Source organism: Malaclemys terrapin, chromosome 4 (assembly GCF_027887155.1).
Source record: "Malaclemys terrapin pileata isolate rMalTer1 chromosome 4, rMalTer1.hap1, whole genome shotgun sequence".
Lineage (NCBI taxonomy): Eukaryota > Metazoa > Chordata > Testudines > Emydidae > Malaclemys > Malaclemys terrapin.
Window position 1 is genome coordinate 48,398,569 of NC_071508.1, and position 27,004 is coordinate 48,425,572.

Here is a 27,004-nt window from a genome sequence, read left to right on the forward strand (position 1 = left end):
CACTACCCGCCCGATTTGGCAGGTAGAGATCGATCTTCTGGGATCGATTTATCGCGTCTCATCTGGAAGACAGACAGTGGATCACATGGATTCCTAGTGTAACTCCACTGAATCTGGCCTGGCATTGCTAAGGAAAATGGTGGTCGAGAGGAGAAGCAGAGAGGGGGAAGAGGTTTGTGATAAATTGTGAGGTTAGTCACAGACAGAAGATGGGCTGCTCCCAAGAGAGCTCATTCAGGCATTTGGAAGTGGCAGGAGGCCCCACCCCACCTAACTAAGGATGGGGGGGGGGGGGGGAGAGCAAACATTCAACAGCCTTCCAGTATATGTGTATTGCCATTACAAGGTGCTTGGATTACAAGATGTGCACAGACCAAGTCCTTGGATGTGCAAGAGTGTGATCTGGGAATCCAAATTTCCAGCTAATTCAGCCTTTTCCCTCTGCATCTTTTCTTACTCTCCCTTTCATTCTGGGCCAACTGCAATGGAAGCGGCTGACTTCCCTTACCTTTCTGTCTCTTCCCCAATGGAGAGGGCTAGCCAGCTGCAATCCATCCACCCCCACCTTGAGTGAATGAGATTCCCTTTTGTTACACCTTCCATTCCCGCATCTGAAATGCGAGTCTCTAGCCACCAGTGCAAAGGGCTAGCATAAGCAGAGACCAGAAACTTCACTTTGGTTTTAAATGTCTGTCATCAAGTGAGACGCATTTTCAATTACAAAATATCTCCTAGACACAATAGGATGCTAGTCAGAAAACAGCTTCCTATTAGTTGACTGTAATAGTAAAAAATGAGGCAACAAGACCAGCACAGCAAGAATAGCTCATCAGGACTTTCATCCTATAAAGTCACAAATGTCTTTTACCAAACTCCTCTTGCCAACAGCAGTTCAAAGGAGACCAACTCCAAAACTGTCTTCAGACTGACAGCCATATTTATAGAGATGGAAATGAAATGTTTGCTAAGATTGAATGTACTTTTATGGATATTTCCACAAAGAATGCTGTCAACACTTTAAATTCAAAGGGTTTTTTTCCCCTCAACCAGCACCAACTTACTAACTTTTAAACAAGGAGAAATTACTTTTTCTAGCGTCAATCAAAGATTAACTGTAGTGGTGCATGACATTTTGTCTGAAAATGGCTGAAGCTCAAATCTTCCTCTACTGTCTGTCACCACTGGAAAGAGTATTAAAGACTCCTGAGGTGGCTCAAAATGGCAAATGTTTGACATCAGCCTGTTTGGTGGGGGGTGGGGGGAGGAGGGATGACAATATGAAGGCAGAGATTTTCAAAGCCATCTAGGAGCGTTAGACACCCATTCCATTGAAATTAATGAGAGGTGTGTCCAAATCCCCTAGACCATGTGTTCTCAATGTGGGCACTTAAAAAACAGGCGTCAAGGGCTTGCAACCACACTTCCCATATTGCTAAATGCGTGGGAGGGGATCACTGACCTATTCCAGATATTTGGGAAGTTGGTCTCAAGACGATCCCACTATTATAGTGGTGCAGCAGTGCCATAATGGTTAAGGAAGCAATTTCTCTTTAAAGGTCACACTTTAAATCTTCTGAAATCTACATGTTTAGTTGGATTCCTTTGAAACTGGTGTGCCTCAGGAGCGGGTGGGGTAGGACTAGTGGCCCAAATTTGGAGTCATTTGAGACAGGTTGCAAAGATAAGTCCTGGAAAAAGTAGCCATTTTTCAAAATTTCCAGGGTGTGTGGATTGTGTGTAGGGTTTTTGTTTGGTTTGGTTTTGCGCAGAGCTAGAGATCAAGCTATAAATGTGATGCAAGTAAAAATGGTCTCAAGCTGTTGAGTTTCACCCAAAGTAGTGCACAGCACCCACTAAATCTTTGGGGGACAAATTGAGAACCATATTTAAGAAAACGTACTTTTTTTTTTTGGTGCATGTGCTAATATAGAAATACAGCTAAAAAGTTTCCATTCCTAACATTGTATATGTGCTACAGTTCAACTCTTGGAAGTACTCTAAAATCCTCTGTGGTGAAAGTGAATGGGTGTAAAAGGTGGTGAAGAGCTCTGACATTTCAGCAACTGTGGGGTTGGCAGAGTAAACCTGTGTTAACAGGGCGTATTAGGGCATTACTAAAAGAGGGTAGAGTCAAGGTTGCATGGGCAACATTAACTCTGCATTTCCTGGTTTTCCGAATGAGCTTTGCTCAACTCAGCCAGGCAAGCTTACTTCTGTGTTAATGTAGTTTTTTGCCATTGATAGGAAAGGGTTGTGAAAAGGTTGACAACCACTAGCCCAGACTGCTTTGAAAACCTCAGTTCAAACATTTGAGGAGGCAAGACAAAATTGTCAGCAGCCCCTGAAGAAAATGGGCTGATGGGTATTCATAAGAACAGCCACACTGGATCAGACCAATGGTCCATCTAGCCCAGTATCTTATCTTCTGGCAGTGACCAGTACCAGATGCTACAGAGGGAGTGAAAAGAACAGGGCAATTTATCGAGTGATCCACCCCATCATCCCCACTCCCAGCTTCTGGCAGTCAGAGGTTTAGGGGCATCCAGTGTATGGGGTTCTGTCCCGGACCATCTTAGCTAATAGTCTTTGAGAGACCTATCCTGCAGAATTATTTTAACTCACAACATTCCCAGCAATGAGTTCCACAGATTGACTGTGCATTGTGTGAAGAATTACTTCCTTATGTTTTAAACCTGCTGCCTATCAATTTCATTGGGTGACCCCTGGTTCTTATGTTATGTGAAGGGGTAAATAACATTTACTTCCTCCACACCATTCATGATTTTATAGACGCTATCATATCGCACCCCCTTAGTTGTCTCTTTTCTAAGATAAATACTCAGTCTTTTATTAATCTCTTCATATGGAAGCTATTCCATATTCCTAATAATTTTCATAGCCCTTCTCTCTACTTTCCACTCTCCCCCATTCTAATATTCTTCTATAGATGGTATTCAAGGTGTGTGTGTATAATGACTTTATATGAACAATCTTATTTTCTGTTTTATCTCTCCCTTTCCTAATGGTTCCTACCTTCTGCTCGCTTTTTTGAGTGCTGCTGCACCTTGAATGTATGTTTTCAGAGAACTATCCACCATGACTCCAAGATCTTTCTTGAGGGGTAACTGCTAATTTAGACACTCATTTTGTGTGTATAGTTGGGATTATGATTTCCAATGTGCATTACTTTGCATTCATCAACATTGACATTCATCTGCTATATTGAAGTCGCTCTGTTTTGTGAGATCCTTTTGACACTTCTGCTTTGGACTTATCTTAAGTAATTGTGACAAAGTTCCTCCTCTATCTTGGTGGGTCCAGCACTTATTGGCGGATTTTCTTGCCTCAGAGATTCACCATGTGGGTTGGGGAACAGCCCAGAGACCTTCCCCTCTGGAAGAACCCACAGTCGAGGTCAATTGGGAGGTTTGGTGGGAACCCGGGCCCGCCCTCTACTCCGGGTTCCAGCCCAGGGCCCTGTGGACTGCAGTTGTCTATAGTGCCTCCTGTAACAGCTGCACGACAGCTGCAACTCCCTGGGCTACTTCCCCATGGCCTCCTCCAAATACTTTCCTTATTCTCACCACAGTACCTTCCTCCTGGTGTCTGATAACGCTTGTGCTCCTCAGTCCTCCAGCAGTACTCACTCTCAGCTCCTTGCACCTCTTGCTCCCAGCTCCTCACACTCCCACAAACTGAAGTGAGCTCCTTTTAAAACCCAGGTGCCCTGATTAGCCTGCCTTAATTGATTCTAGCAGCTTCTTCTTAATTGGCTCCAGGTGTCCTAATTAGCCTGCCTGCCTTAACTGGTTCTAGCAGGTTCCTGATTACTCTAGGGCAGCCCCTTCTCTGGTCACTCAGGGAACAGAAAACTACTCATCCAGTGACCAGTATATTTGCCCTCTACCAGACTCCTGTACCCCACTGGTCTGGGTCTGTCACATAATTTAGTATCCTCTGCAAACTTTTTCCTCACCTCACTATTTACTTCCCCCCCACACACACAGATAATTTATAAATATGTTGAACAGTGGTCCAGTATAGACCCTTAGGGGACCCTGCTATTTACCTCTCTCCACTGTGAAAATTCATCATTCACTCCTGTCCTTTGTTTCCTATCTGTTTAACTAGTTACTGAACCATGAGATGACCTTCCTTTTATGTCAAGAACGCTTAGTTTGCTTAAGAGCCTTTGGTGAGAGGGACCTGATCAAAGCTTGCTGAAAGCCCTGCATTTTCAAGATAGCTTGTGACTCAAGTCAGCACATCTCCAATTAGGGGAAGGCCTAGTGGTTTCTATGGCCCACCTCTAGCCCCAGGGGCACTGAAGGATCACAGGCCTCAACCACAGCCACCACACAGCAGCTCACCTGAATGATTTGATTGGAGAAGCAGGCTAGTGAAGCTCTAGTTTGCATGGAGCCCTGCCCACAAAGCTCCTGATTTGGGGGGAGATGTCGAGATATCCAGCCGCACTAATTGGCCCAGATGCACTACTTAAGCCAGAAAGAGGCATAGGAAGTTGTCTGAGTGACTGGCGGAATCCTTGGCTGGCTGCTACTACACACCCTACCTATGTGCCTGACTCCTGTTTCCTGCCTTGCAGCCTGTTTCTGGTTTCTAGTCTCCTTATCCCAGATCACCATCTGTTCCTGCATTGCTAAAGGTCTTTGCTCCTATCCCAGACTCTAACTCCAGTTTCTCCTCCTGACTTGGTTACTGGCTCTGACCTTTCCCTTAGCACCTGACTATCCCCAGCTCTGGTTCCATGTCTGTGACTGTAACCTAGGGTTACCATTCATCCGGATTCCCCCAGACATGTCCGGCTTTTAGAGTTAAAAATAGCATCCGGGGGGAATTTGTAAATGTCCGGACTCTTCCCCCCCTTCTCCCCCCCACCCCCGCCCCCTGCAGAGCATGCGCTGCTGACAGGGCAGCCGGACGGATGGTGCCACTTACATGGGGCTCCGACAGCCAGAGAGAGCCCCTCCTCCATTTTCCCCTCCTCTCCCCTGCAGCTGAGAGCACTCCCTCCCTCCCTGCATTCGCAGATCACCAGCCGGCCGTTCGCACCGGCAGTCTGGAGCTCCTCCCCCTGCTCCTTCTCCCCGGCACGCTGGTCTGAGCGGCAGAGTAAGGGGGCCAGGGGGTCGGAGAAGGGGCAGGGAGGTTCTGGAGGGAGCAGTCAAGAAACGGGGGAAGGGGGGAGTCGGGCGTTCGAGGGGGGCTTTCTGGGGGTGGGGGTGTGGATAAGGTTTTGGGCAGTCAGGGTACAGGTAGGGGGTAGGATCCTGGGGGGAGCAGTTAGGGTGGGGGGGGTCTCAGGAGGGGGCAGTTAGGGGACAAGGAACAGGGAGGCTTAGGTACGGGGTGGGGTTCTGGAGGGCAGTTAGGAGCAGTGGTCCCAGGAGGGGTAGTCAGGGGCAAGGAGCGGGGGGGCTGTCAGGGGGCAGGGGTGGGGAGAGGGATCGGGGCTGTCAGGGGACAGGGAGCAGAGGGGTTTAGATGGGTCGGGAGTTCTGGGGGGGGGCTGTCAGGGGGTGGGGAGTGGTTGGATGGGGTGTGGAAGTCCCGGGGGTCTGTCTGGGGGTGGGGGTGTGGATAAGGGTTGGGGCAGTCAGGGGGCAGGTAGGGGGTAGAGTCCTAGGGGGCCAGTTAGGATGGGGGGAGGGTCTCAGGAGGGGGCAGTCAGGGAACAACGAGCAGGGAGGCTTAGGTAGGGGGTGGAGTCCTGGGGGGCAGTTAGGGGCAGGGGTCTCAGGAGGGGGCAGTCAGGGAACAACGAGCAGGGAGGCTTAGGTAGGGGGTGGAGTCCTGGAGGGCAGCTAGGGGCAGGGGTCCCAGGAGGGGGCAGTCAGGGGACAAGGAGCAGGGGGAGGGTTGGGGGTCCTGAGGGGGGCAGGAAGTGGGAGGGAGTGGAAGGGGCAGGGGCGGGGCTAGAGCAGGACTGGGGCGGGGCTCTTCCCGTCCTCTTTTTTGCTTGCTGAAATATGGTAACCCTACTCTAACCACTGCCCACAGCCTGCTCCCTACTCACATGCTTCCCTGTTAGAACGCTGAGAATCCACTTTCCTCTTCACTTGTTCTCTGCTTTACACTGGGGCTTCAGGAGTGCACATCACAGCAGCTATCCGTGTATAAGATGATTGCACAGAGTCCAGCCAAATGCTGAGTGATGGGAATATGGCAGAGGCAGAATGACCTCACAAGTCCTGCCAGTCCAGGGAATGAGGACAGATGCTGAGAATCAATCCTGGGCCAGCCCCATGACATGGCTACCAGCCAACCCCAGGCTCTTGGAATGTGAGTACAGAGGAGGACAGGGGTCATATCCAGCCATGGTGCACCCCCTCTAATTTCAATGCAAGGGATTTATGCATGGGATGAGTCCTTCCTACTGCCATGACAATGGGTTAAACACTAAATGAAAAATATTTAAACCCTCTGCATAAGAAATTCAGCACTAAATAAATGCTAACTGGTTGCTATTACATCCCTTCCGAACTGGTGCATCACTTACCATGAACAAAGTAGCCTTGCTCCTGCCAGATGAGGAAGGCATCCCCCACGGCAGAGAATATTAACCCTGCTAAGATCCTACTGGCGCTTCGATGTGCGACTAAGAAATTGATTCCATGTGCCAGCAGAAAAACCCATAAGCAGAAGATGGGCAGACACTTGATGAGGGCACTGAACCAGGAAGGGCTGGAAGTTGGCAGCCAGAGGACGAAATAGACACAAGTGGCTTTAAAAAAGGGCACCAGCTTGGGGCCTTCACTCTTCACCTAAAAGAAACAAGTTATTTAAAAAAAAATCAATAGGATCATTAGAGGCTACAGTATAATAAACCCCATTGTAGAATGCACCCCTTGGTTTTGAAAGGCTGCTTCCTTTCTAGTTCAGAGAGCCCCTGCGACTGGCAGTATTTACCCATCAGACAAAAGCTGCTTGCACTTTAACACACTTCACTCCCATTAGCTGTTCAGCCAAGGAGCTGCCCTGCACCTCTGTGCCAAAAATAAGGGTTTGTTTGCTTTTGAGTGGAAGTGGGGGAAGAAGTAGGTTTCTTTTCTTCATTGCAAGATAGTGTTAAATGCTCTACTGCCTTTGGGGGTGGGGGTGGGGGGAGAGAAAGAGGGCCTGAGCCAAAGCTTGCTAAAGTGAATGAAAAGATTTACAGTGACTTAAATAGGCTTTGGATCAGACTCTCTTTAGCATCCCTTCCCCCAATCTTGTGGCCTGGGAGAGACAGCATCAGTTATAGCCTGGTACAGGGGTCGGCAACCTTTCAGAAGTGGTGGGCCGAGTCTTCATTTATTCACTCTAATTTAAGTTTTCCCGTGCCAGTCATACATTTTAACGTTTTAGAAGGTCTAAGTCTATAATATATAACTAAACTATTGTTGTATGTAAAGTAAATAAGGTTTTTTAAATGTTTAAGAAGCTTCATTTAAAATTAAATTAAAATGCAGAACCCCCCGGACCGGTGGCCAGGACCCAGGCAGTGAGAGTGCCACTGAAAATCAGCTCACGTGCCGCCTTCGGCACCTGTGCCATAGGTTGCCTACCCCTGAAACAGACGCACCCTCTCCCCACACAGCTTCATAAACACAAATTCTCTTTGAACAGATGCTGATGATGGTTATTAGCATTGCAATAGCAGCTAGGGCCCACAACTAGGTCAGGGTCCCATTATGTAACCCCAGATGCAAAGTGCAGCAGGTGAGCTATACATGGTAAAAACAATGCATACGGGATAGAGCCACAGCGCCCAGATCTGAGCTATCCCAATGTCTGTAAGCAGTTGGAGTTGGTGTTCCAGGCTCTGCCCACCATAAAGAGAGACCCTAGGGGCAAAGTTCTCAGTCCAGATCCAAACTTATCCCAAGTCTGAGTGTGTGATCCAGTTTGGGCCCATCTCTAAACAGTGGGGTGGTATGATGGGAACATTATGCTATGCTGCCATAGCCTAGTGTTTCTCTCCACTTTAGGCCATATAGGGAAAAACACATCTAACCATGTTATACCCAAGAGATAAAAGGATCTTAGATCCTGTACACAGCTGGGCAGGGGAAAGGGAGGCTACCTGGCACAGCTGTCAGCTTATTACTGCAATCATGTCTGACAGCTGCTGGAGTCTTGGGGGAGGGCCAGCTCCCGCAGCAGAGCCATTGGTGGATGGTTTTGAAGGGGCCATTGATGGAGTTAAAACAAAGTACCCCACCGTGGACAGATAACCATCAGCTGATATGTGATGGCTCATGGAAAATCTCCCAAATTATGTTTGCTTTCATCTCCTCTAATGGAGTTACTCTGGCTTTACATGGATGTCACTGAGACTAGATTCTGGCCCACAAATGAGAAACACAAAATCATGCATCGTGCATCTGAAGAAGTGGGGTTTTACCCACAAAAGCTTGTGCCCAAATAAATCTGTTAGTCTTTAAGGTGCCACTGGAGTCCATGTTGTTTTTACAAATATCATGTATTCTCAAGTGGCCAGGGGTGATTATATTGTGTGTTTCCAAGCAGTGTTAATAAGGAGGCTGTATTCAGCACAGTGAGCATGCACCCTAATTGTCTCAGAAGGCACTGACCTTCATGCCCACCACAGAGGGATTTACAGCTCTCAATATTCCTAATTTTCTGGAGGCCCTAGATCAAGTGTTTCTATTTACTGTCCCCATGGCTGCTGCTAGGTGGGTGTAGCTCCCAGTACTGATGGTTTGGGGATCATTCGTTCAGTCAGAATAGGGACTGTCACTGATGCAACAGAACAGAATGTTGGGGTGAATATGGGAGAGGAACAGTTTGTTTCCAGCTGTGAAGTCTAGCAAAGCCAAAACTGCTCTGTAATGTGACGTTCTATGGGTCACAGTGCTATAGTGCTGAAAACCCAGTTACAGACCCCCTGCTTCAGAAGTATGGAAAAGAGAGTTGGCCTCTTCGCCACTCATTAGGCCCTCTGTTGCTGGAAAGAGGATTGTAAGGCCTGAGGCAAAACCCACTGAAGTCAATGGCAGTCCTTCCGTTGATTCAGTGTGCTTTGGTTCAGGACCCTAGAAGACAGGCTCTTCTGGTGTGTGGTTACATCATCTTCCTAGTGCAATGCCAAGTCCCTGAAGCCCAAACTCCCCACACGTTCAGTGGAGTAGAGCAGAGTTGGAATATTGAGGTGAAAAGTCAATCTGTAATGGGTAAAAGATGAAGCAATAGGACCACAGCAAATGAGCAACCCTAGGAAACTAGAGCTTGTCACAATAGATAAGGCTTTCAAAACTGCTGTCACATTGAATGGAAAGTTCCTCCACATAGCAGCAGCTCCTTAGCAGTGAGATTTTGTAACACCTCTGAGTACATTATTTATATTGCCAACACAAATTTTAAATGTTCTAATAAGCAACCAGGCTAGATAACTCATTCTCTCACAGCACATTAGCGTCTTACATTATAAGGAGACGCTGGTAGTGACTCCTATATTTGGGTTGCCTAACACTTTCCCGTATAAAAGATTCTTGTGAAATGTTTTAGAGACGCTCTTACTCCGCCGTTGCTTGACACAAACCTTTGAAATAGGGAATGGAGAAGTGCCTTTTCTTTGTTCCATGAAATTCTATTTAGATTTAAAGATCTGTAGAAAATTATTTTCCTTCTCTCACTTGTGTTTCTCAGGAAAACTTTGGCACCAAAATATTAACAGGACATGAATGTTCTAAGGCCAGATACATGCTGTCACCGAAACAGAAGACATTGTACTGGGAACACCTAGTAGCTACCAAACATCTGTAACAGGAGGGATGGGAGGAAGAGGGAGAGATGGGCTCCCCCCAACCACCCCTTCAAACCTAGCATATGGCCCAAGCAGCCCATCCTCCTTCCTCTGGATGCCATACAGAGCAAAAGCTCCCTCAACTCCTGGTTCGAAGTGGGGAGAGAAGGACACACACACACACACACACACACACACATATATAGGCCAGAGTACCCAACCATCCTCCAGGCCCAGCTTTTCGGGCCTGTCAAGGCTCCTTCCCCACTCTGAACTTTAGGGTACAGATGTGGGGGCCTGCATGAAAACTTCTAAGCTTAACTACCAGCTTAGATCTGGTCCGCTGCCACCACTCCCAATGTGCTAATTCCCTTCCCTGGGTAGCCTTGAGAGACTCTTCACCAATTCCCTGGTGAATACAGATCCAAACCCCTTGGATCTTAAAACAAGGAGAAATTAACCATTCCCCCGTCCTTTCTCCCACCAACTCTTGGTGGATCAAGATCCAACCGCCTTGGATCTAAAAACAAGGAAAAAATCAATCAGGTTCTTAAAAAGAAGGCTTTTAATTAAAGAAAAAGGTAAAAATCATCTCTGTAAAATCAGGATGGAAAATAACTTTACAGGGTAATCACACTTAAAGAGTCCAGAGGACCCCCCTCTAACCTTAGGTTCAAAGTTACAGCAAACAGAGGTAAACACCCTAGTAAAAGGTACATTTACAAGTTGAGAAAACAAAGATAAAACTAACACGCCTTGCCTGGCTGTTTACTTACAAGTTTGAAATATGAGAGACTTGTTCAGAAAGATTTGGAGAGCATGGATTGATGTCTGGTCCCTCTTAGTCCCAAGAGCGAACTCTCCCAAAACAAAGAGCACAAACAAAAGCCTTCCCCCCACCAAGATTTGAAAGTATCTTGGACCCTTATTGGTCCTTTGGGTCAGGTGTCCGCCAGGTTACCTGAGCTTCTTAACCCTTTACAGGTAAAAGGATTTTGGGGTCTCTGGCCAGGAGGGATTTTATAGTATTGTACACAGGAGGGCTGTTACCCTTCCCTTTATAGTTATGACAGGGCCCCTGCAGTCCTTTCCACCTCTGGAATAAAAGCCTTGTCTTCCTGTAGATTAAGTAGTAGACATCTGTGCTGAAAAGTCAGGGTTCAAGCCCAGCCCTGTTTGTGATGCATGGTGGAGAAGTGGTTACAAATGCACATAAGGAAACTTGTTTTTAACTTTTACCTTTTATAAAAATGTAGCAAATTGCATTTAAAACCCCTACATTAACTGAACATTACTTAGGTTACAAGATTTAAGGTTACCGGTGTAATCTTAATATGCCCCCCTTGTGTGTATGCATTATCATATACTCTTTAATTACATAATCATTATTTTCCCCAGGGCCCCGTCTCCTTCAGTGCACAGGATAGATGAACAAAAGGGCACAATTAAATTTGCAGTGCAACCATAAAACTGTTATTTCCTAACTTTTGAGTGCTTGATTTTGCAACCTAAATACTCATTTAATGAAGTTTTATAGTTATATAAACTTCATCTTAATACTAGTTTTGGAATTTTTCAAACACTTTTGGCCAGATTCTGATCTCAGTTACTCTGGTGTATACCATACCTGGAATCTGTAGTCATAACGCCCCCTACATAAGGATAACCTGCTGGCAATAGAGAGGCAGTATGATGTCACATTGTTAATAGTTCATCTTTTACATCTTCTAGACCAGCATTATTCTAAATGGGTTTTGTATAGGGTGCCACTTTTGAGGTACAATAAAGGGACATCTGGGATGATCCTTAGCCCATAAAACTGGACAGCTGAGCACCCTTACAGATTTCCAGGTCAGCTACCTTAAAAAGGGACAAAATCTGGACAGGTGGTAACCCTAGTTATGTAACAAAGCATGGAGTGATTCTTTAAGTACACCTGCTGACCTACTACGGCCCTGGTTCAGCCCCAAACAAGTGCAGTCTGGAAAGTAGTTTGCAGGGACTAATGGGAGATGTAGTCAGGGACCACCTGACTGTAGGGTGGGACAGCAAGGCATGCTGGGAAGGAACGGCAGGGCATATAAGAAGCAGCCTTGCTGCAGACCAGAAGGCTAGGGATTAGGTAAGAAGGAGGTGGTTCCTTCCTTCCCTACCAGAGCTGAGACAGTCTAAACACAGGCAAGCTATAGAAGGACCCTAGGGAAGGATGAGGTAAGTACCTGGTGGTAAAAGGATATAGAGGGGCTAAGATGTAAACTGAAAGCTAGAATCCCATTTTGGGTACATGACTGAGATGTTCAGTCTCCCTTCACTCATCACCAACTGAGATCACTGCAGGGGCAATTGTTTTGCCTATGGAAGGCCAGTTCCTATTGGTATTAATCAACCCTATGTCCACACAGGTGAAGGTTATTGCCTGGGGTTGGCCAAGAATGTCAGGTGTTTGGATTTCTGTTCCTTCCAAAAGGGAAGATCTCATTGTTTGGCTAGAGGACTGGACCATATCAAATCATCCAGCTACCCAAGAGTGAGGGGAAACTGAGTCACCTGTGATGGCTGTGTCTGGATGTTGGTAAGGTAAGAACCTGCTACTGCTGACTATATACACACATGCTAGTTTAAATGTCTGTCATGAGCTTAAATAAGCTTCTATTATCTTCACTATTCTTTCAAATGCTGTTTTTCTGGGATTTATAAACTCAATTGCCAACTTTACTCTGGGCTGAAACTTACTATGTAAAAAATTGCAGAGGAATTGCATTTACACATGCTGAATTGTATAACTATATATTAGCTCTGGACATTTCCTGTGCTCATGACTTCCAAATTACTTTGATTTTTAGAGGCTTTAAAAATTAAATTGCTCTAACATATTTTCACTATATCTGTGCAATTACAGTTAAAATATTATCACAACTACATGTATGCAGCCAAATCTAATAAAATGTTCCCAAACTTGGGCAAGCTAACAGGAAGTCAAGGCCTTTTACCTGTAAAGAAGTATGTGTGTACTTTATTTTATGCAGGAGAAAAATTCCATTGATCTAACTGGGGCTAACTGTGTAAAGCTAAAAATGTGAGTAGCTCTGTGCAGGATCAGAACTTTAAAATGCATCAATCACCTGCGAGACAGGAATTAATAGGGTTTCCGTATTTTTTTCCTCCCTTTTCTTGTTTATTCCTTCTTACTCTAATATGATATCATCCATCTCTTTGTAGCTGTAGTTCAGTGGTGACAGGTAACACTATGAAATATGTACCCCACTCAGGCAGCAGAGTGAACGCTTAGTGTAAGGGTATGACTGCCCGTGGAGTCAGTATACTCTTTAAAGTAAACAATGAACAAGCTATGAAGGCAAAACATGTTGAAGGATCTGCTAGTGCAGTGGTTGTCAACCTTTTTTCCATCCTAAAAAATTTCAAAGGGAGGTGTGGACCCCTTTGCAAATTGTCAACATAATCTGCAGACCTCCAGAGGTCCACTGTCTACAGCAGCGGTCACCAACCGGTAGATCGCAATTAACTGGTTGATCGCGGAGCTTCTACCAGTCAATCTCCGTCCACTAAAAGTCCGGTAGCGCAGCGGGGCTAAGGCAGGCTCTATTACAGTCTGAGGAAACCTGATTTAATGTGGTACAAGGACTACATAGGTAGGAGTAATGGGTTGAGTTTAAGACAGGGAAACCTTATTCTGAACAGCAGAGGGAAAATCTTTCCAACAGTGAAATGTACAGAAGTGGCAGAAGGTACCTACTTGGAAGCTATAAAAATGGATAAAACACTAGAAAATGTTTTGTAGGGAACAATCCTGTGGTGGCCCCCAGTAACTGAACTGGAGTACTGGATAAGTTACTTCAACCTGTAACTTCTCTGAAATTCTCTTGAATAGAAGAGGAGGGAATCAGCTTGCAACTTCTTCTAGACAAATAGGTGAGTGGCTACCTGCTAAAGGATGTAGGGGTCACTCCCATCAGGTTAAGAACGCTGCTTACTAGGAAACCTGCTTATAAAAATTTAATATCCCAAATATTCCAGTTAGTAACACTTTAGCACAACATTCTGTACAAACCAACAAAAGCTGGGGCACTTCCCCACTCACCCTTCAGAGTGGCCTGTTTTAACCAAGTAGAATGATACATTCAGTTGTCTTCACAAAGCTAAACTGTTTTTATTGGCCCTTGGCCTCCCACACTACAAATTCCACACTTCCCTGCCCTCCTGGGATAATTGTTTTCATTTCCTCTGTCTGTCAATGTTTAAGTGGTTGGCAGCTTTTTTGTGGTGGATGTTGTTGCTAGTCCAAGTCATGACTTGTGCTTCTCGTTCTCTGGTCTCCATAACTACTGTGACTGTTAGAATGAATGTCAACCATTTTGTCTCAAGTTGGAGCCCTGGGGCAAGGAAGTTGGCTTGGATTTGTGATGGTGTGAAGAGGGGGTCATGACTGCATGTGCAACTGTCAGGCTCTCTTCACAGATAGAAGGAAGAAGATTGTATTCAGTTTTCTTACCAGATCTTCTACTGAGTAAAACAGTGGCTCTCAACCATTCCAGACCACCATACCCCTTTTAGGAGTCTAATTTTTCTTGCATACCCCCAAGTTTCACCTCACTACTTGCTTATAAAAATACAAAAGTGTCACAGCACACTATTACTGAAAAATTGTTTACTTTTTCATTTTTAGCATTGTGATCGACCCAGACCAGTTGGGAACAGCAGAGTAGCAGAAGGGAGATATACTGGCCACTGGATAAATAGTTTTTCTGTTCCCTGAGTGACCAGAGCAAGGGCTGCTCCAGGCTAATAGACCACTTGACTGCTAAGAGTCAGGTGAGGCAGTTAAGCACCTGACTCTAAGGCACCTCTGATGCTATAAAAGGGCTCACTGCAGACAAGCCGGGGAAGCCAGAGGAGAGGAAGTATGTGTGAGGACCTGGGAGCAAGAGGTGTGCAAGAAACAGAGAGTGAGTAGGCGTACTGCTGAAGGACTGAGAAGTACAAGCATTATCAGACATCAGGAGGAAGGTCCGGTGGTGAGGACAAAGAAGGTGTTGGGAGGAGGCCATGGGGAAGTAGCCCAGGGAGTTGTAGGTGTCGTGCAACTGTACCAGGAGGCATTCTAAGCAGCTGCAGTCCACAGGGCCCTGGGCTGGAACCCAGAGTAGAGGGCGGTCCCGGGTTCCCCCCATACCTCCCAACTCCTGATCAAACACCGGAGGAATTGATCTGGACTATAGCTTCTACCAGAGGGGAAGGTCTCTGGACTGTTTCCTGACTCACAGGGTGAATCTGTGAAGCAAGCAAATCTGCCAATAAGCACAGGACCCACCAAGGTAGAGGAGGAACTTTGTCACAACTGGTGTCAGGAATGGGATTTGGGGTGCACAGCGCAGCAGAAGGAGTGTGACTTTATTTAAAAAAAAAAGAGGGTTCATTTATTTTTTTCACCACAATGGATGACTGAGTGCGGGCACTGATACAAGCTACGGCGGCCCAGAAGGAGGCTACCCGTGTCCAGGCAGCCGCCCAACAGAAGGCAGTGCGGCTGCAGCAAGAGACTAATCGCCTCCTGATGGACCAAGCTGCTCAAGACCGAGCTATGTTGCGAGAACTGGTAAGCCAGGTAAAGACCCTGACAGAGCTGAACCGTGGTCATGATGGGATGCGGCTCACACAGGCCAGCCATTGGCTGCAGAATATGAGGCAGGAGGATGATGTAGAGGCATACCTTCTGGCCTTTGAGAGGACAGCCCTACAGGAGGCCTGGCCTTGAGATCAGTGATCTGGCATCCTTGCCCCATTCCTGTGTGGGGAGGCCCAGAAGGCCTACTATGATCTGCCTGAAGAGGCTGCAGCAGACTATCCCCCCAGCTGAAAGCAGAGATCTTGGCCAGATCTGGGGTAACTACTGCAGTGCAGGCCCAGCGGTATCATGAGTGGAGGTACCAGGAAAACAAAACCCCGCGGTCCAAATTGTAGGACCTCATCCATCTCGCACGAAAGTGGTTGCGAACTGAGTCCCAGAATCTGGAAGAGATACTAGCGGTTCTGGTCATTGACCAATATATGAGGGGACTACCGCCAGACCTTTGTGCCTGGGTAAGCCAGAATGAACCCTGAACCTACGACAAGGTCGTCGCATTGGTAGAGGCGAAGGACGGTGAGGGAGTTGACCCGACCAGTTAAGGAAGAGGCACCCCGGGTTAAATTAGCAGCACCAAGCCCCAAAGGTCGGGTGACTGGGCCACCAAGAGGCCCCAGGTGGAAAAAGAGAGTGGCTGAAGGCCCACTAGAGGCCACAAAGAGTCAGAGCACTGAGGGAGAAGAGGATCGGGATGTTAGACTGCCCAAACCAAGAGATCTGGGAATGCCTAGGGCTCCATACAGATGTTATGCCTGTAGGGAATGGGGACACATAGCTGCACAGTGTCCCAATGCTGAGGAGCCTATACAGTAACCTGGGGAACTGGGCAGACCCATGCTCCCTAATCCACCTTGTGGGGGTCTCACTAACCCCACATATGTATACCAGACCAGTGAAACTAAATGGGGTAGAGACCACAGCACTGGTTGGTTCAGGGAGTGCTATCACGCTTATCTCGGGGAAGCTCGTGAAGCATAGTCAGCTGCTGTGGGCTAAGCATACAGGGATAACCTGTGTCCATGGGACAGTTGGTTATTACCCTACCATCCCAGTAAAAATCGAGATTCAGGAGAACACTACTGAGGTAGTAGCAGGTGTAGTCCCTAAACTCCCATACCCGGTGCTCGTAGGGAGGGACTTCCCAGGGTTTGGAGACTTACTCCCGGTAAGGGGATTGGAGAAAGGGGGAAACACTGAAGTTAGTGAGGCATCCACAGTAGACTGTCAACCCCCAGTCTTCTCTGAAATATCCCCAGATTTGTTCTCTACTCCCAGACAGGGTAGAAAGACAAAAAGGGAAAGGAGGGCAGCTAAGGCTTTGGGAACCCGAATACTGACCCAAAGCCAGAGAGTCACTCTCGTAGGTAGGTGGACCCGAGCAGCTGAAAAGGAGGCCACCCAGGAGGGAGAAGCACCCAAGTCTATCCCCCCACCCTAACACTTCTGAACCAGTAGAGGCAACAGAGACTGGCCCCCTAGATCTTGGGCAGATTAGCCCCGGGAGAGGAAATTTTGGACAGGACTAGGCAGAAGACCCAAGGTACGACAACATTAGGAAGGAGGTGACTGAAATAGATGGGGTCCCCGTGGAAGGGAAAACCCAGGGACCAGGACCCTACTTCATAATGAAGAAGGATCTCTTATACCGGATTGCACCAGTACAGAGGCAGAAGGTACAGCAGATCCTAGTACCTCAAAAACACCAGAATGCTGTATTAAGTCTTGCCCATAGTCATCTTTTTGGGGGACATTTGGGGGTAGAGAAGACTCTGGCCAGGGTCCTACGATGGTTCTTCTGGCCCAGAGTACATGAAGAAGTGCGGAGGTACTGTGCATCCTGCCCAGAGTGTCAGCTGCACACTCCCTGTCCCCACTTGAGGGCACCTTTAGTACCCCTTCCCATCATAAAGGTCCCCTTTGAGCGAATAGCCATGGACCTAGTGGGACCCCTGGAGAAGGCAGCCTGGGGCCCCCAATATATACTTGTCATTCTGGATTATGCTACTCGCTACCCAGAAGCCGTCCCCCTGCGAAACACGGCCTCTAAAACAATAGCTAAGGAGTTGGTGGGGATCTTTGCCCGAGTGGGGTTACCAAAGGAGATATTAACAGACCAAGGAACCCCATTTATGTCGAAGCTAATGAAGGACCTCTGTACACTGCTCCATATACATACCCTGACAACTTTGGTCTATCATTCGCAGACTGATGGATTGGTAGAAAGGTTTAACCGAGCCCTCAAGGCTATGATAAGGAAGGTGGTAAGTCGGGACGGGAAGGACTGGGACCTTATGTTCGCTATCCGGGAGGTACCTCAGGCCTCAACTGGATTCTCCCCCTTTGAGCTGTTTTATATGGGCGTAACCCCCGAGGCATCCTGGACATAGCCAAGGAAATTTGGGAGGAGGAACCCAGTGAGGGGAAGAACATAATAGAGCATGTGCTACAGATGAGGGACCGGATAGCCTGGGTCTCTCCCATAGTGAGGGAGCACCTAGAAAAGGCCCAAGAGTAATGGTACTGGTACCCATGGCCGAAAGTAAGCTGTTGGCCCAGTGGCAAGGGCCTTACGAAATAGGTGAACCCAAAGCCGGGTCGTACAACTGGATCATCATCACATCATCACGAACCCTGGGGCCAGAGTAACAATGAGGCCCTACCGGGTGCCAGCAGCCAAAAGGGAGGAAATAAAAGCAGAAGTCAGGAAAATGCTGGAGATGGGGATCATTGAAGAATCTCAGTCAGTAGTCCAGCCCAATAGTGTTGGTGCCCAAACCTGATGGCACCACAAGGTTCTGCAATGACTTCCGGCGACTAAATGAGATATCCCAGTTTGATACTTACCCTATACCCCGCATAGATTAATTAGTAGACCATCTGGGGAATGCCTGGTACTTAACGACCCTAGACTTGACAAAGGGGTACTGGCAGATTCCCCTAGCTGAAGATGCAAAGGAGAAAACAGCGTTCTCTACACCAGAGGGTCTTTTCCAGTATACAGTCCTTCCTTCCTTTTGGACTACATGGGGCCCCAGCTACCTCTCAGCGCCTCATGGACAAGTTATTACACCCCCATGCCAGCTATGCTGCGGCCTACTTGGATGACGTGGTGATTCATACCCCAGACTGGGAAACCCACTTGAAGAAGGTGGGGTGGGGGGGGTCCTTGATACCTTCAGGTGAACTACAAAGGTAGAGGAGGAACTTTGTCACGCCATATAATTATAAAATCAATTTAATATATTTTATTTTTCAATGTATAGTATATAGAGCAGTATAAACAAGTCCTTGTCTGAATGAAATTGCAGTTTGTACTGACTTTGCTAGTGCTTTTTATGTAGCCTGTTGTAAAACTAGGCAAGTTGATGTACCTCCTGGAAGACTTCTGAGTACCCCCAGGGGTACATGTACCCCTGGTTGAGAACCACTGGAGTACAGCACCTGCCTACAGCATTAGTCAATACTGAATGCTTCAGAGAAATAAATCTAGACCATGGGGGGGCGGGGTGAGGGGAAGGGGACTATTCTGATCTCAGTAGTAAATTGTCCTTTCCCTGAAGCAGACTGATTACCCCAATCTGCAATTGTTAATCATCTGTTGGTCTATCTGTGCAGGGCCAGCCATAGGAACATGTCACATGTGCAGAAGTAGGGACCACACTCTGGGAGGAGCACCCTTTGGGCATGCACCTAGGAACTACCAGCTGCTGGCTTACTGTAATTCCTCCAAAGATGAGCTTGGGAAGCCAGTCCTTCCAGCTTCACTGACTCTCCCCTTCCCACACAGTTACTCACCAGCTCATTTCTCTGTTGTGTAACAAACCTGTTGGATGTGTGTATGTATCATAACAGATAAAACAAGGGAATTTATGGTCAGCTGGGGGATTAGATTCAACTTTTGGCTCAGTCTGTTTGAGCAGCTGAATCCTCTGTTTTGGGTCTGAGTACCTAAAATTCCACTATTTTTATTTCTCCCTCTTAATGAGAGAAATCTTCCCTCTTATCCTCTCTGGGAAAATTCTCTTCCAGAAAATGCCTGGTGCTTTGCCTTTAGCACCAATTGCTGTATACCACTGCAAGTAAATGTGGAGGTACAGAAGGCATTTATACTAGCGTCTTCTAGATTTAAATTGCAGTAGGACGGATTGACACAGGGTTCAGAGGCCTTGCTTGTTCCCAAGTAAGGGGTTAATTCTAGCTGAGGCTTTGAAGGGTGTAGTAAGAAGGCAAGGCTAGAGAGACAAGGTCCAATTAGGCTCTCAAAAGGGACTAGAGGAAATTCTATAGGACAAACTCACTCCTGCATTGTGTTTGTTCTGCACTACCATAGCTAACAGCTCTGTGCTGTTGCTGCAGAAGCCTCTCCCTGTCTGGCATAGGGTGGCATTCTAAGATGGGCAGATGCCAGGTTGGAGGAAGGCCAGAGGATGGAGATGAGGGATCAAACAGTCCTGCATTTTGGCAATTCTGCACCCTAGCAGCGGCACAAAGCAGCCAGTGCAATAGTGGTGCTAATGACACTACTCTACAATTTTTGAGAAGTCGTCTGCTTCAGAGATAAAATGTGCTATTATGTATTTTGATGTGCTGAATTCAAATATGACAATTAAAACAACTGGCTACTGTTTAAGATATTTAAGTTTTTACATTTTATGTCTATGTATATTGTGTAGATAGAGTTTTAATCATAAATTGTAAATCTAGGTCTTTTCATGTGTTTATGGTTGCTTTACATAATTCACCTGTCCTGTTTATGTAACATTTTAAAAATCAGCAAAAGGGTTATATAAATAAAATTGTTTATGAAACAAAAGGCAAACTTATGTACATAGTTTAGTCCTATTCAGTGTCTACTCGGCGCTTCTTGGCTTGTCTCTTGTATTCATTAAATGGAGCATCTCTTGTCACTGTCCAGCAATAGTCTGCAAGCATTGATGGGCTCCATTTGCCCTGATAGCGTTTCTCCATTGTTGCAATGTCCTGGTGAAATCGCTCGCCGTGCTCGTCGCGCACTGCTCCGCAGTTCAGTGGAAAAAAATCTAGATGAGAGTGCAAAAAATGCATCTTTAGTGACATATTGCAACCAAGGCTTTTGTATGCCTTGAGGAGGTTTTCCACCAACAACCTGTAGTTGTCTGCCTTGTTGTTTTAGAGGAAAATTTATTGCCACTAACTGGAAGGCTTTCCATGCCGTCTTTTCCTTGCCACGCAGTGCGTGGTCAAATGCATCATCTCGAAGAAGTTCACGAATCTGAGGACCAACAAAGACACCTTCCTTTATCTTAGCTTCACTTAACCTTGGAAATTTTCCATGGAGGTACTTGAAAGCTGCTTGTGTTTTGTCAATGGCCTTGACAAAGTTCTTCATCAGACCCAGCTTGATGTGTAAGGGCAGTAACAAAATCTTCCTTGATTCAACAAGTGGTGGATGCTGAACACTTTTCCTCCCAGGCTCCAATGACTGAGTGGCCAATCTTTCTTGATGTAGTGGGAATCTCTTGCACGACTATCCCATTTGCAGAGAAAACAGCAGTACTTTGTGTATCCAGTCTGCAGACCAAGCAAGAGAGCAACAACCTTCAAATCGCCACAAAGTTGCCACTGATGTTGGTCATAGTTTATGCACCTCAAAAGTTGTTTCATGTTGTCATAGGTTTCCTTCACATTGACTGCATGACCAACTGGAATTGATGGCAAAACACTGCCATTATGCAGTAAAACAGCTTTAAGACTCGTCTTCGATGAATCAATGAACAGTCTCCACTCATCTGGATCGTGAACGATGTTGAGGGCTGCCATCACACCATCTATGTTGTTGCAGGCTACAAGATCACCTTCCATGAAGAAGAATGGGACAAGATCCTTTTGACGGTCACGGAACATGGAAACCCTAACATCACCTGCCAGGAGCTTCCACTGCTGTAGTCTGGAGCCCAACAGCTCTGCCTTACTCTTGGGTAGTTCCAAATCCCTGACAAGGTCATTCAGTTCACCTTGTGTTATGAGGTGTGGTTCAGAGGAGGAGGATGGGAGAAAATGTGGGTCCTATGACATTGATGGTTCAGGACCAGAAGTTTCATCCTCTACCTCGTCTGACTCAAGTGAGAATGATTCTGGTGCATCAGGAACCGGCAGTCCTTCTCTGTGGGGGACTGGGCGTATAGCTGATGGAATGTTTGGATAATGCACAGTCCACTTTTTCTTCTTTGACACACCTTTCCCAACTGGAGGCACCATGCAGAAGTAACAATTGCTGGTATGATCTGTTGGCTCTCTCCAAATCACTGGCACTGCAAAAGGCATAGACTTCCTTTTCCTGTTCAACCACTGGCGAAGATTTGTTGCACAAGTGTTGCAGCATGTGTGGGGCCCACCTCTTGTCCTGATCTCGAATTTTGCAGCCAAAATAAAGGTGATAGGCTTTCTTAACCATAGTGGTTATACTGAGCTTTTGTGATGCAAAAGTCACTTCACCACAAACATAGCAGAAGTTATCTACACTGTTCACACAAGCACGAGGCATCTCTGCTCACTTTGGCTAAACAGAAATGTGTCCCTTTGCAAAATCAAACACTGACACATAAGAGAGCATGACACTGTATGATTTCTAGAGCTGATATAGGGCAATTGGTTCAGTAGAGTGATGTAAGCTTTGTTATGATTGCATCATCCATGACTTCTAGGAATAACATGATGCAATTCATATCATGTATGACGCAATACCAGCTTCAGATTGCATCATTCATTGTTTTGCCTAAAAAGCAAGTACTGTCCAAACCCAGTCATAGATTTATTCATAAATCCAGTCAAAGATGTATTTTAGTCATTTCTGGTTTAAATTGAGATCCCTTTTCTTTATAACTCACTTATCCTCCGCCATTCCCAAGTCAAGGGTTGTATATACTGACCCAATAGCATATCTTGAAAACCAGAGCCAATCAACCATTTTAAGCATCATTTTTGTTCTCGGTGACCCAGAATTAGTAAAGTTTGACTACATTTATTTCAGAAGCATTTTGGCTGTAGAGCAGTGTAATCTGCACTCAGGCTCAAACAAACCACCAGTTAAGAGATGAGGTTCAAGTCCCCTCCCCCTCCATCCCTGCTCCAGTGCAGGAATGAACCTGCCTCAGGAAGAACAGCTCCTTCCTTGTCAGGAGAGAAGGGCAAGCTCCACACCTGTGCTCAAAGGACTAGCTTATGTCCTAGGTTGCCCTTCAACACAAGAACAAAACCTTGACCAATAGAGCTTGCTGACTGAGGCGGATTACTTTTGCTGCTGAACAAGCAGATTCATTCTCCCACCTTACAAAGCCTCACATGAAATACTGTGTTTACGCAATGTATCCGTCTGAGCCTTTATGCCTTTGAAATACTATGGGGAAAACACTTGATACGTGATCACATGCCTGCCAGAGGAACAAGTTTAAGTGTGCACTAGTCAGTAGAGGTGACTCTAAAATAGGTCCCAGAAGCTGGACTAACTGAGAGACTCCTGACCCTTTAAAGAGTTCAGTGCAATGACTATAACCTTGTACCACATGCAGACAAGCAGCTGTGGCAAGGGCTACAGTTACTGTTCCACCCACGCTGCCACTGTAAAGAGCTTGTAATTAATAAAACCAGGAAGGGAGAATGGCTACAGGGGTTGTACCTGAGAAGGTGATTGCTGATGATGAGGAGATCCCATCCATTACAACTGGTTGCTCCTATGGTGAATGACTGACAGCAGCACCGGAACCATGGGAGCCTGCTCCCCCCCCCCCCACACACACACACACACTTTTTAACATGGGTATAGTTTGTGAGGGCAGGGAAAGAGTTGCTCCCCCATAGTGCAAGCCACGGGCAGGTGTGGAGCAGCACTGGCAGGGGCTGTGCTTTGCCACAGGGGAGCTGATCACGGAGCTGCAGGTGCCAGACAGTGACTGGTAGGAAGGGTAGAAAGGACGGGCTGCACCGTGGTTCCCAACGAGCTATGTGCAGTCGCTGGAGGTATGAGACTGGATGCACCAAATACCTGGGGGGGTGAGGCGGTTAGTGCCACAAGGGAGTGCAGGGTTAGGGAAGAAGGGGGCACAGGAGGGGAGTGGAGGGGTTAGGGTACAAAGGATGCAGGAATCCACTTTGCCTCTGCCAAGGCCAATGTGTATGGGGGTGGTAGGCATGCAGGGTCACGTGACACCCCAGATTTCTCAGGATGCCTCTGGCTGGGACAACCAGCAGCGAGGAGGCAGTGTTCCTCCTGGCAACTGCACTCTCCATGTGTCTGTGCAGCGAGGGGAGGGAGGAAACAGGGTGCCTGGCTGCCGACTGAGCAGCCCCCCCCATGGAGCTCCTTCTCTTTCCCTGCTGCTGGACTCCCAGCACTGCTGCCTGCTTTGCAGACTGTCTGCTGAGGTGAGTCGGGGGGAGGCAGAGGCAATGTGTGGGGCAGTCACGTGCCCCACAACCTTTCAGTGGTGCCCCCCCCCCTAGCCAGTTGTCGCCTGCCCCATCCCCCACTTCTACAAAGGTTCTGGTGCCCTGGGTGACTGATCTGTAGAGAAATCAGGCACATACAACAAAGTGGCTTGTGACCTCTAATTGGACTTGGTGCTTGGGTCAGCTGTAGAGCAAGTCTTGTTTTTAGTGAAGTGAAAGAAACTTGTGATGCTTTGTAGTAGAGCACCAGAGGGCTCCATTTAGCACATGCCTAAATGAAGGCCAGATGTCATGTGACTAGATTTTAATGCTGACCATTCGTGCCAACCTTGCTATGGGGCACAATGCCTCTCCTACAAATTGCATCTGTGGCAGGAAGCAGTGCCATTAAACACTTGTCCCTGCTGTGGCTAATCCATTTGGTCATAATTAAATGAGAAATATAGATAGTAGGGTTTGTGATGACTGGGAGAACTGCACAGTAAATTGCCTGCCAGGTCCAAAGGTTGCAGATCTCACAAGACATCTAGACAGACTTATGTACAGTGCTGGGAAGGAGTCAGTGATTGTGGCATATGAATGTACCAGTGACATAGGGAAAGGTCTGAGAGAGATCCTTGAGGCCAAATTTCAGCTGGTAGGCAAGAGATTAAAGTCCAGGACCTCCATGGTAACATTGTCTGAAATGCTTCCAGTTCCACACACAGGGTCAAAGACAGGCAGAACAGCAGGATCTCAGAGAGTGGATAAGATGAAGGTATGGGAACTGGGAAACTTTTGGGAAAGGAGGAGCCTAGACAGGAAAGATGGCCTCCTCCAAACCAAAACCAAACCAGTTTGCTTGCATGTAAACTTAAAGCTTGTACAGGAGTTTTTAAACTAAGGTCTGGGAGAAAGCCAACATACAGAGGAGCACATAATTTGAGTGGAAATATCTCCTAGGGATGAATTTATTAAAGAAGGAACTCTATATCTTAGTAAAGAGGACAGGAAAGAAGTTGGTAAAGTACAGGTAGGAGCTAGTGAGGAACAGTCAGTCACATGTAAAGTCCCATTTAAATATAATGCATGAATGCAACCAACAGTATATTGGCAAAATGTACAAGTTCTTATGCATACATGCTAGAAGTCTAAATACTAAGATGGATGAACTAGAGTGTCTTGTATTAAACAAGGATATTGATCGAATAGACACAATGTATACTTGGTGGAATGAAGATAATTAATGGGATATGGTAATACCAAGGTACATTTGGTATATATAAAATAGGAATGACCAAGTAAGTCACACTGGTAGAATGGCATTGTTTGTGAAAGAAAGCTGAATTAAATAAAACAAAACATCTTAAATTAATCTAACTGTACCAAAAAAACCCTCTATGGATAGAAATTCCTTGCTTGAACAATAAAAGTGCAGCAGTAGGAATAAGCTACCAACCACCTAACCAGGATGGTGACTGAAATACTCAGAGTGGAAAGGCTGCAAAGGCAGAAAATGCAATAATAATGGGGGATTTCAACTATCCTCCTATTGACTGGGTATGTCACCTCAGGGAGGGATGCAGAGATAAAAATTTCTAGACCCCATAAATGACTGCTTCTGGGAATAGCTTGTCCTATAACCACAAAGGAAGAGGCAATTTATGATTTAGCCCTAAATGGATTACAGGATCTAGCCCTGGAGGTGAACACAGCTGAACCGCTTAGTAATAGCAACCGTAATGTAATTAAATTTAACATCCTTGTGGGTGGGGGGGAATGCCAAAGAAATCCCCCATTGTAGCATTAAATTAGTAAAAGGGAACCACACAAAACCGAGAAGAGGTGGTTGGGGCAAAAAGGCAGCCTTTAAAAATTGGAGATCCTATCCTAGTGAGGAAAATAGAAAGAAGCATAAACTTCAGCAAATCAAGTGTGAAAGTATAATTAGGCAGGCCAGGAAGGAAGAATTTGAAGAGCAACTAGCTAAGAACAAACTAACAAAAAAAATTAAGTACATTAGAAGCAGAAAGCCTCCCCAACAATCCTTGAGACCACTGGATAATCAAGTGCTAAAGGAGCACTCAAGGAAGACCAGGCTGTTGAGGAGAAGCTAAATGAATTCTTTGCATTGGTCTTCACAACAGAGGATATGGTGGAGATTCCCACACCTGAACCATTCTTATGAGGTGACAAATCTTAGGAACTGTCCCAGATTGAGAGGTTTTGGAACAAACTGATAAATTAAACAATAGTAAATCACCAGGACCAGATGGCATTCAGCCAAGAGTTCTGAAGGAACTCAAATATGAAACTGCAGAACCACGAACTGTGGTATGTAACCTATCACTAAAAATCCGCCTCTGTACCCGATGACTGGAGGGTAGCTCATGTAGTGCTTTTTTTTTTTTTTTTTTTAAAAGGCTCCAGAGGCAATCCTGGCAATTACAGGCTGCTAAGCCTAACTTCAGAACCAAGGAAATTGGTTGACTCTACAGTAAAGAATGAAATTATTGGACACAGGTGAACATAAGGTGGGGAAGAGTCAACATACCTTTGGTAACGCATGATTTCCCTTTACAAGTCTACTAGTATTCTTTGAAGGAGTCAACAAGCATGTGAACAAGGGTGATCCAGTGGATACAGTGTACTTGAACTTTCAGAAAGCATTTAACAAGGTCCCTCACCAAAGACTCCTAAGCAAAGTAAGGAGTTATGGGATAAGAGGAAAGGTCCTCTCATGGATCAGTGGAGAGAGGTAACCAGCAGGGTCCCCAAAGATTCTGTACTGGGACCAGCGCAATTTGACATTCACAAATTATCTGGAAAAAGGGGTAAACAGTGAAGGGGCAAAGTCTGCAGAAAATACTAACTTACTCAAGATAGGTAAGTCCAAAGCTGACTGAAAATTTACAGAGGGATCTCACTAAACTGGGCAACAAAATGGCAGATGAAATTCAGTGTTGATAAATGCAAAGTATTGCACAGTGGAAAACATTCCAATTATACATACAAAATGATGGGGTCTAAATTAGCTGTTACTACTCAAGAAAAATCCTGGCATCATCCTGGATAGTTCTCTGAAAACATCCTCTCAATATGCAGCAGCAGTCAAAAAAGCTAACTGTTAGAAACCATTAGGAAAGGGATAGATAAAACAGAAAATATCATAATGCTACTGTATAAAT

The 27,004-nt window shown here is 46.2% G+C and overlaps 1 protein-coding gene across 1 annotated transcript in view; it reads right to left on the minus strand.

Moving 5' to 3' along the window:
• The window catches only part of TMEM86A (transmembrane protein 86A), a 63,933-nt gene that overhangs the window by 11,604 nt on the left and 25,325 nt on the right, over positions 1-27,004 (minus strand). Inside the window, exon 2 of the mRNA XM_054025881.1 lies at positions 6,521-6,785. Coding sequence (XP_053881856.1) covers positions 6,521-6,785 — 265 coding nt within the window. The remainder of the gene's footprint in view (positions 1-6,520; positions 6,786-27,004) is intronic.